The 10,419-nt window shown below is 41.8% G+C and overlaps 1 protein-coding gene across 2 annotated transcripts; it reads left to right on the plus strand.

The window, feature by feature from the left end:
* Window positions 1-1,775: 1,775 nt before the first annotated feature.
* On the plus strand, window positions 1,776-7,166 carry LOC139210135 (uncharacterized). Of its 2 annotated transcripts, XM_070840117.1 has the most exons (7): window positions 1,776-1,814; window positions 2,721-3,050; window positions 3,145-3,273; window positions 4,370-4,468; window positions 6,003-6,040; window positions 6,126-6,284; window positions 6,810-7,166. In XM_070840117.1, exons 2-7 carry the CDS (start codon window positions 2,948-2,950, stop codon window positions 6,981-6,983), a joined length of 702 nt encoding a protein of 233 aa, XP_070696218.1. In that variant the 5' UTR covers window positions 1,776-1,814; window positions 2,721-2,947; the 3' UTR covers window positions 6,984-7,166. The 2 variants fall into 2 exon arrangements, with proteins under 2 accessions (XP_070696218.1, XP_070696217.1); XM_070840116.1 differs by lacking the exon at window positions 1,776-1,814 and having other exon boundaries at window positions 2,532-3,050.
* Window positions 7,167-10,419: the final 3,253 nt, after the last annotated feature.

The raw sequence follows: 10,419 nt of genomic DNA on the forward strand, positions 1-10,419 counted from the left end.
TCCTAAAATCACATGAATCCATTTCCAATGCAAATCAGCTTCTTTTCTCTGTATTTCAGCCTTGTGATTGCACTTCTAAATGAATTGTGCAAGCATTAAATTGTAGGTAAATACAGTGACACTGAAGCTTGGTTGTGCCTTTTGAGCACAGAAATTCTTTCTTGTCAGAAATTCTCAGTCTTGTGTAACAAATGTACGATGTTTAAAACAGAGAAGCAAGTTGCAAAATGAGCTGTGTGTGTAAATGAACAGCTAACATCTTAAATTTGAACAGAGGCTGATGGAGGGGGGAGGAGACCGGAGCTGTGTGTTGAGTTTGGAGGATGGACTCTATCTCTTAGAGATGCGACAAGTTCCTTCTTTACCAGTGAAGAAGGAAGAGAGATGGCGTTAAACCATCAGAGCCTCAACATGAACGTCCGTCACGCTGTGATCTGCTTCTTCTTCCTCTGTGAGTACATTCGCTGTGTATTCCTGTGTCACTCTTTTTCTCGTTTGTCTCTGTGCTCTTTATTAGTCAGTGCTAGAACAGTTTCTCAGGAAGTCTGTCCCATAACAATCCCAGAATGCCTGTATGTACATTGGTGACAGTGAAAACTGTACCAGGAGTCTGAAAATATTATTCAGGGCCCATTTCCCACCACCCATGGTAACCTGCATTATCAGCTTGTTTTATTCGACCTACTGTCCCAAAGATGCTCAGTTTAGTACTAGTTTCTGACGTTTCATAAGCTGGAAATGTTTTTGTTGTATTTTTACTGTAAAAGCAAAGAGTTTGCTGCATCTTCACAAAACTTTAAGTACTTCCTGCATGTTTACGCCGTTAGAGCAGAGAAGAGAAAAGGAGTTTGGATGAATTAAAGTTGATTTACACAACGCTGAAGTGCTTTTTTTTTTAATAAAATGCAACCTGAATGTAGATCAGTTCTGTCAGTTCTCTGTTCTGAAGAATGGGAAGAAAGAGTGTGACAGAAGAAAATGTTGAAAGTCTCACCGAGCTCTTGTGGTTTGTTGCTGTCTGGTCTCTTGAAGAGGAACTTTTTAAGCTCTTAAAACTGACCTGAAAGTTCAACAATACAATATTTTAGAGTCATATTTTTCTCTCTGGCTCTCCTTTTTCATGCGTGCATGTTGTGGTATTTGATAATGACCTGTTCTGTTGGTGCGTCCTTACTGTCTGTGCTGATAGACCCTGTGCTGTGACGTGTGGTTCACTGACAGTTTCCACTCTGGTGGACAATGACTTTCTTTTGGAACATAATAAATGGCACACAAACTTAAGTTTCATGGAAACAACAAGAAGGAAAGAAAGAAAACAGGAACAAAAATGCACCTAAAGCCATCAGCAAAAAGATTTATGGGTGAAATCATCCGGAGGGAGTCAGTTACTTTTTACAATTTACATTTGACTGATTGAAGTGTTAGCGTGAAACAGGGGATATTGTGATGTGACTGTAGTCCAGACAGAAACTAATGATTGTTCATCTCTTCAACAGCTCTGCTGGATGGAAACTCTGGTCTCGTCAATGCGGAAATCTCTGAGATTTTTGGAAATGAAGGAGAAAAGATTACAGTTCGTTGCTCCTTTTCTTCTTATGATAGCAGGAAAATCTTCTGCAGAGAAACATGCAACCAAGACGGCATCCTCATTAACACAACTCAGGTCACAGCTCAGAGAGGCAAATACAAAATTCATTATGAAACAAGACAAAAAGTTTTCTTCAGAATCTCACAGCTGACCAAGTCTGACTCAGGACTGTACTTGTGTGGTTTGGGCACAACATATGTCAGGTTTGAAATCATTGTTGTAGACGGTGAGTTCCTATCAGAAGTCACGAAAATGTTTCTTTGTTGTGTTAAGAAAAGTTTCACAGACAGCTGTTGACAGATTTTTATTCATATTTTTTCATTACTGTGAACACTGACAAATAGTAAATACTGACACACTACAAGGAGAAAGAGAGGAAAACAAACTAAACATCAGTCGTTTTAACAGTGTTTTAAAGTGCAGCCCTGATCTCCTCAGGCGGGTCAGTCCAAAGTGAAGCCTTGACCACAAAGGCCCTGAATCAGTCTGGATGTTGGACCAACAACACGTCTGAGGACGTCAGGGAGCTGCTGTAAAGTAACAAATAAAAAAAGTAAAGATTTCTAAACCAGTGGCAGGAGCTCATAGACGTTGGGTGTGTTGTACAATATATATATAATATATAATGTTTTCCTGTAGTAGCTGTGACCACAGTTCATGTGCAAAGAGGTAATAAACTGGTGATATGTTAGAAACAGTAAACTGTTCACACAAAACAAATAAAGTAAATATAGATTCTAGAGAATCTAGATCAGTTCAGGCAGCTCTCTGTTTGGACGACAAGTGAAAAAAATAAGTAGATTGAGCATTTTACCTTGAATATAAGGATTTGTAGAAGTCTGGGCTTTAAAAGTGAATATCATACTTGTCCATAAAGTTCACATACATTTGATTATCAACTGAATCAGTTGCTTTTTAAACGTTACACCTGCAAAGCTGATATTTTCATTAAAGCATCAATATTCAAATAAAGAAATCAAACCCGGCTGAGGGCTGAATGAATGTGGGGTCATGGTGCTCTAAATCTGGGCTGAACTGGGCAGCTCCCAGTGTGACTGTAGATCAGATCTGAAACAGGAGTGATTGTGATTTCTTGCAGATAGTGACTGATGATTGTTCATCTTTCCTGCAGCACTGTTGGATGGGGAATCCTCTGAAGAAACAAGAATCTATACAACAACTGGAGGAAGCATCACAGCTGAATGTTCTTTTACTTCCTCTGCGAGCACAAAGTACTTCTGCAGGGAGCCATGCACAAACGAAGACATTCTTGTTTCCACAAGTGGTTTCAAAAATCAGAGAGGCAGATACAGCATCACATATTCAGAAGAAACTCCAAAAGGATTTCTGTATGTGAGCATGACACAGCTGACCAAGTCTGACTCAGGACGGTACAGGTGTGCTCTGGAGAGACCTTTATTCACAGATCCCTTCAGGACTTTTGAAGTTATTGTCACAGATGGTGAGTTTCCTCTTAAAGTGGAATGCTAAATGCTGATAAATGTTCGTTTAAAAGAGTATCTCGTGTGTCTCATCAGGATTTCTGTCGTTTGCAGCTCCGACCACCTCGAAACCGAACACAACTGTACCGTCTTTTCCAACATCCTCCCCATCGGCCTCGACTCAAACGACAACACAGAGCTTAAGCTCCAATCCACGAGGCTCCACACCCTCAACAACTAATGGTGCGTCCACACACTATCCATCCATCCATTCTGTAGGGAAAGAAAACCACTCACATCATCTAGAGCAGGGTTATTCAGCTAAAACCCAAAAAGGTCCAGTCAGAGAAAATGTATTAAAGCAAAGGTCCAGAACATTTTAATGTCTAATGTGAGTTAGTGTGATATATGTTGATGTAGCCTAGCCTAGTGTGATCAATAACTGACTGTCAGATCAAATACATTCAGTTTGATTCAAAACCATTTTGACAATATTTAATGTCACTTCATATTTAAGTAAGCAGACACATAATACTGTAGAGGTAGAACGTTCTTGTCTCATTTAGAAATAAATAATTTGAATAACCGTGCGTCCTAAAATAAAGTTCATAACTTGAGAGAAATAAAGTTTATCAGCAGCTTTTCCCTTTTTTCTTCTGACACAGTCTGAACCAGCTTTACAATATATAAATCTCAAACCCTTGTAGCGTTACGTGGGTCTGAGATTGGTCTAAATATGGTCTAATAATTGGTTAAAATAGAAGCTAAGAAGCAGCTCCACCACCCTGCATGTCTTCGGACTGTGTTAGGAAGCCAGAATCCAGAGAAAACCCCTCACAAGCACGGGGTGAACATGTAAGCTGCAACTCCTCACACTATAAATACAGAAAAAGCTAAAGCATGCTTTCATTGTAGTGTGAGGGAGGAGTTTCATCACAGCTCCTTGGATGAAACAGCAACAGGAACGACAGTCTCAGAGACATAGAGTTATGTGTGCACGCCTAAAACCTATCCAAACAGAAAGATTTATATAAGTTAGGATGTTAGTCATACCAAAGGTTAAGAGAGACTGACTTTAAGAGCAGGGACACAGGAAAAGTTAAGCATGTAGAATAAGATTTAAGCCTCAAGCTATAGCAAGAAAAGGCTTTTAAGAGCAACTACACCAAAGCATTAGTAGCATTAGTATTACTATACTGTTTAATACGCTGTATGCATGTCCTCTGGGTCGTCATATACCTGAGAGCCAGGTGCTCAACATTAATGTCACAATCCAGGAAGTGTCCATTTAAACTTGACAATGTAAAACTGTGAGCTTGTTCTCGTCAAACTGCTCCAGATGAATGGCTGTATGTGGGTCTGACTCTGGCCATCATGATCGTGCTGTTATCACTGGCTGTGCTGATATACTGCAGGAGGAGAGCATCTGAACCCAAGGGTGAGGCAACAGGAAACACACACACACAAACACACAGGCAGGAAACCACGCCACATGAAACATCTGTCATAAAAATGAAAAATGTTTTGCATGTAAGACACCATTCAAGTAAGACACAAATAATACGGATGGTCGAACTCCTCACCCTATCTCTAAGGGTGAGTCCGGCCACCCTGCGGAGGAAACTCATTTCGGCCGCTTGTATCCGTGATCTCGTTCTTTCGGTCATGACCCAAAGCTCATGACCATAGGTGAGGGTAGGAACGTAGATCGACCGGTAAATCGAGAGCTTTGCCTTTTGGCTCAGCTCCCTCTTCACCACGACGGACCGATACAGCGACCGCATTACTGCAGACGCTGCACCGATCCGCCTGTCAATCTCACGCTCCATCCTTCTCCCACTCGTGAACAAGACCCCGAGATACTTGAACTCCTCCACTTGAGGCAAGGACTCCCCACCGACCCGGAGATGGCAAACCACCTTTTTCCGGTCGAGAACCATGGCCTCGGACTTGGAGGTGCTGATTCTCATCCCAGCCGTTTCACACTCGGCTGCAAACCGCCCCAGTGCACACTGGAGGTCCCGGCCTGACGAAGCCAACATGACAACATCATCCGCAAAAAGCAGAGATGCTATCATGCGGTCCCCAAACCGGACCCCCTCCGGCCCCTGGCTGCGCCTAGAAATTCTGTCCATAAAAATAATGAACAGAACCGGTGACAAAGGGCAGCCCTGCCGGAGTCCAACATGGACCGGGAACAGGTCTGACTTCCTGCCGGCAATGCGGACCAGACTCCTACTCCGGTCGTACAGGGACCGGACAGCCCTTAGCAAAGGGCCCCGGACCCCATACTCCCGAAGCACCCCCCACAAGATGCCACGAGGGACACGGTCGAATGCCTTCTCCAAGTCCACAAAGCACATGTGGACAGGTTGGGCAAACTCCCATGAACCCTCGAGCACCCGATGGAGAGTGTGGAGCTGGTCCAGTGTTCCGCGGCCAGGACGGAACCCGCATTGTTCCTCCTGAATCCGAGGTTCGTCAGCTTCTGAATCTCCACCAAAACAAAGATTCAGAAGCTGACGAAGCTCATCAGGGATACTTAAGTCCCGTGGACTTAATTTTGCAAAAGATTGACCACCGTCGTGGGAATCGCTGAAAAATGTATATTGCTACTTGCATTGGAGTTGCTCCATAAATTCAATTCAATTCAATTTTATTTGTATAGCCCAATATCACAACTGAGTGTCTCATAGTGCTTTACAAAGTTCACTGAAATAAACAAGTGTAATAATTTGTAATAATAATTTTTAATACTTCATTTCTAATACATACTTGTTATATATTTATATTTTTTACTTTTGTGTAGTAGTTTAGTTTATTCTTATTCTTTTGGAGCTGTTTGTAACAAAAAGCAATTTCCCCCTGGGGATTATTAAAGGAATTCTGATTCTGATTCTGATTCAGAGTCTATTAACTCACACAACAATCAGTGGAGTGGACAGTTTTTAACGTCCTGTTGTGTTTTGCAGGGCCTCCTGTGGACACAGAGTATGCTTCTGTCACAGAGGTGAGTTTGAAGAAATGTGAGGCTATCGGCATCGCTAACGCTGAAGCTTATTTCAATACAAACCTGTCCCCCTGCTCTCCTGTAGAGTAACCGAGCGTATGAGGACATCAGAGAGTACAGACAGAACAGATCTCTTCCTGTGGGAATCTCTTCAGTCTACCCGACGGCCAAATACACCAAACCAAACGCAGCTGAATCCAATGACAACCACAGCTTTGGCACCACAGCCGGTTCTCGAAATACAGTAAGGAATGCAAGTTAGAGGCTCAGAAAACAGACACGTTAGGCTGCATCTTATTAAAACGTGACAGTACTTGGTAGAACGGTAATTAAGGAGTAAAGTTCATCCACAGAGCTTCTGCTTCTAAAGAAAATGAGCTGAAAATGTGTTTTTATTACTAAAAAACACTGCGGCATGGGAACAGTGATGGACCACGGAGGTATCACACCGAAGCATGTAATAGACAGTACCAAGTTAATAAATATGCAACATCTGGTTACATTTTCAAAATAAAGGATCAAAGCTACATGCTTAGGTGTAAAAGATGATTAAAATAAGTCTGTTAGTTACTGATGAGAAGTTATTTTAGTAATGTGTTTCATTAAAAGTTATGTTATTTGCATGACTAAGGTCATCAGTGGTGCCCTCACTTTCCTGCACCCTCGTACAGGCGAGGCTAAACGTGACGGTGCCATGGTATTCTCAGGCTACTCGCCTCATTGTGCGCTGTGGTGTCAGCATAAGCATGTCTTTGTTTTCTCTTTCCAGGCCGAAGACAACGGCAGTAAACTCACCTATGCTGAGGTGAAGTTTTACGACCGAGCCGCTGGCTCGTCCCACAGCGCCCCCAGTGGCGACGCCAATGATGTTGTCTACGCTGTGCCTCGTGTAGCAGTGCGCCATGTCGAAGATGATGTGCCTGTGTACTCCACTGTCACTTAGCTCCATCGCTGCTGTGGCTGCATTTACTCAACAGAAAGCTGGTGTGAATAATCTGAAAGACTGGAAACTTTTCATGTGATGTGCAACAAGAAGTTCTGTTCTCAGTAAAACATCCACAAATGTGCTGCCTCAACATTTTGCTTCAGATTAGAGTTATATTTTTTAAAACTTTTTTTTACTACTTCTAGCTTATTTTAAGTTCATTTTATTATAATTTAGAAAATATTTTATATGTTATTGAATTGAATATTCTTATCAACATAAGCTATTGTGTTTAATGTTGAGACACTTCTTGTTTAAATCTGTATTATTCCAGTAAGTTATTTTGGTTAAGTTTTGGTAAAGTTTGTAAGTTTGTATAATGCATTTTGGTTTGCTTTAGGGTTCACTGTTTGGGATAAAGGCTCTATTTAAATAAACAGAAAAATAATTCAAAGCCTGGTCATGAAAAGGTATTTCTGCACACGGGCACATACTGGTGTCACCGGAGTCTGCAGCCATGACAAAAGAGCAAATGATCACCTAATTCATTTTAATTTTAAGAATGAGAGAAATGAAAATAAACAAAATGAGATGTATGAGTTTGATCAGGAAGACATCCTTAGAATTACTGCTGAAAAATGTCTGATCTACTCTCATTTCCAGGACGTCCCTGTACAGCATTGAGTGCAAATTGATGCACAAGAACCCCTTTGGCATCGGTGTTAGATTCCTTTATTCCAAACCCAGTTCATCACATCTGAGCTGAGTAATGAACTGGTGGTTAACATACTGAAACTGTTGCAGTTTGGTTAGGTTTAGGCATTTTTATTACTTGGCTGGGTTTAGCAAAAGGTGATGGTTTGTATTAATGTCACCCATGTAACTTGTTGGTTTCACACATAACCCGATCAAAATCCAGTCTTCGTGCCATCTAACAATCCCTTCGCCTTGTGACGACCCCCCGCTCCTCCTGCTTGCTGCTGGAGGGTGGAGCTGGGAGTGTTTCTGGGAGTTCACTCTCTCTCAGCAAGGCCAGCATCAACCAACATAGCCATTCTCCTCTTTGTTTGGTTTGCTGCAGATATCCAACATCCACTGCACACATTTCTACCCATCCACTCACTGCTGACACAGCTGATCCCTCTCTAGCTTATGTTTATTATGTGGGAGAATTTAGCTGTATGTTGCTTCCCTTCTTGTTCTCACCCCTGAGCCAGGTGGTAACAACCTCCATGTGAGGACTACTGATTTGCAGCAGTAAACCACCAGAGCCTCAACATGAAAGTCTGCCATCTTCCTCTTACTTATTTCCTGATGATCAGTGATAAACTGTACCGGATATGTGCTCATCAGTGGACGGAGTGTTGTCACATATCTTATGTAAGTCTTGCTTCATCATTCTGTCTGTTACATTACATGTTGTTTGCTTGTGGTTCAAAGTTGAGTCACTTGGAGTTTCTTGTAAGTATTACAGCAATAATTATCAAGGCTATGCACTGGACCAGGTAGGACTCAAAAGCAAGACACCGGACACTCTCCGACAGATGAACACTTTAATAAGGACAGGCAGGCAAACAATACTTACGGAACAGGACAAAGACAAAATACTTTGCAAGAACTCGAGACGATAGTTTCTAATGGCCAGATACAAATGGCAACATGAACGCTTGACAGGACGAGATGATCTGGCACGGGACACAGGGAGACGCAGACAATTTATACACAAGGTAATGGGGAACAGGTGGAAACAATCAGGGCGGGGTGGACAATCACAAAGGCGGGAAACACACAAGGGCAGGAAGTCTGAAACGAGAGGCGAGTTTGGTTTTCACAATAAAACAGGAAGTGAGAGACGAGACCAAACGCATGTGAACATAGACAAATTAACAAACACGACGAGACGTAACAATAATGTGCATTTTTGTCCCATCTATGTTTAGTTTTTTTTATAGTTTTATAGGTTCAATAGTTGCTTTTTTGTAGCGTTTAGTTATATTGGTTTGGTTGAGACAGTTGCTGTAACGCAGGAGACTTAACTGTCTAACAGAAAAAAGAGAGAATTACATTTCTCACAGAGGAATCTGGTGGATGCGCTCGTCGTAAATCTTAACAACCTTTTCAAAACTACGCAGGGAGTCAGTGCAAGTTGCCTCAGTCGACTTGCTAAATCATTCTGTTTACCTTCTACGGCCCGGAGAGAGAGAGAGAGAGAGAGAGAGAGAGAGAGAGAGAGAGAGAGAGAGAGAGAGAGAGAGAGAGAGAGAGAGCAATCCTTTTTGGATAATCTGCATTGGAACAGCAACCTGCAGCAGTGTTTGATGGTGCTGTGCTACTATTTACTATATTTATCTATTTAAGCTATGTCATGTGTTTAATGTTTAACCCCTGGTTATATCAGGTGACCTCTACAGTTATCTTACAGGTGAGAGTTAGCTGAATTTACACATGTAGCACTTAACGTCGCTATGGTTAGTTATGTTTTGCTATAAAGTTTATTAATATATTGCACACTCAGTGGCCACTTTATTAGGTACACCTGTATAATCTAATGTAATGCAATACAGCTGTTCTACTATATCTATAATGTACAGTTACACTATGAACACTGATTTGGTTATGTCATATGTTTTGGCTTTGAGGTCATTGTTAGTGGGGTGTTAGTGGGGACTTAATTGTAGTCATATTATTATATTGCTGCCTCATTACATGGACATAGGAGGGACAAAACAACTCTCAATATAGTGCAGCCCAGGACGACATCACCACAATATGTCCTCGATAATGAACATGTGACTGAATTTACACATTTCTGTCAGTGCCAAGGAACATTTTGAGCTTGTTACAGACATTACAGACATTATTGCAGAGCTGTTGAATCAGATTGCACTAGATTGGTAGAATGCAGGAGCAGCTAGTGAAATGAGCACATTTAGTTGGACGGGGAGCACGGGGTCTTATGTCCAGTTAGGAAGGCCTCCTGATGAACTGTGTTTTACCCTACAATGAACCAGGAACTGGAACTTCTATTTTTCTTGATCACAGGAAACAGCGTCGACATGTCCTTCTGCAGCTTTTGTCTCAAGTTCAATGTCCATCAGTTTTTGTTTTGAGGGTTGCTCTGTCTGATGTACTGTTATATAATCACTTGCTCTCTATAGAAGTATAGCTGCTCTCTATGCTAAGAATGACTGAACCAAAAACTGTTTCTCTTAATGGCTCAGAGAGAGGGGGGGGGGGCAGCTTTAACCTTCGAGAGCTATGAGATATTCAGCTCACGAGCGTAAAGTGCAGGAGTCTAGACACACACAATCAGCTGATGAGTTAGAAGAGGGCCGGGTGTGTTAGAGAGAGACGGGAAGACAGAGGGAAATAATGAGTGATCCTGACCAGACAGGCTTCCTGGTTGAAGGCTGAAGTTAAGAAAACATTTTGATAAAATAATCAGTCAAACATT

Source organism: Pempheris klunzingeri, chromosome 11, assembly GCF_042242105.1.
Source record: "Pempheris klunzingeri isolate RE-2024b chromosome 11, fPemKlu1.hap1, whole genome shotgun sequence".
Taxonomy (NCBI): domain Eukaryota; kingdom Metazoa; phylum Chordata; class Actinopteri; order Acropomatiformes; family Pempheridae; genus Pempheris; species Pempheris klunzingeri.

What these genes read in the sequence shown, in the direction of transcription:
- LOC139210135 (XM_070840117.1), top strand. Translation starts at nt 2,948, where the DNA reads ATGACACAGCTGACCAAGTCTGACTCAGGACGGTACAGGTGTGCTCTG. An exon ending in TGAAGTTATTGTCACAGATG is followed by an intron (nt 3,051 to 3,144) that starts GTGAGTTTCCTC and finishes TGTCGTTTGCAG; the next exon opens with CTCCGACCACCTCGAAACCG. An exon ending in GAGAGCATCTGAACCCAAGG is followed by an intron (nt 4,469 to 6,002) that starts GTGAGGCAACAG and finishes TGTGTTTTGCAG; the next exon opens with GGCCTCCTGTGGACACAGAG.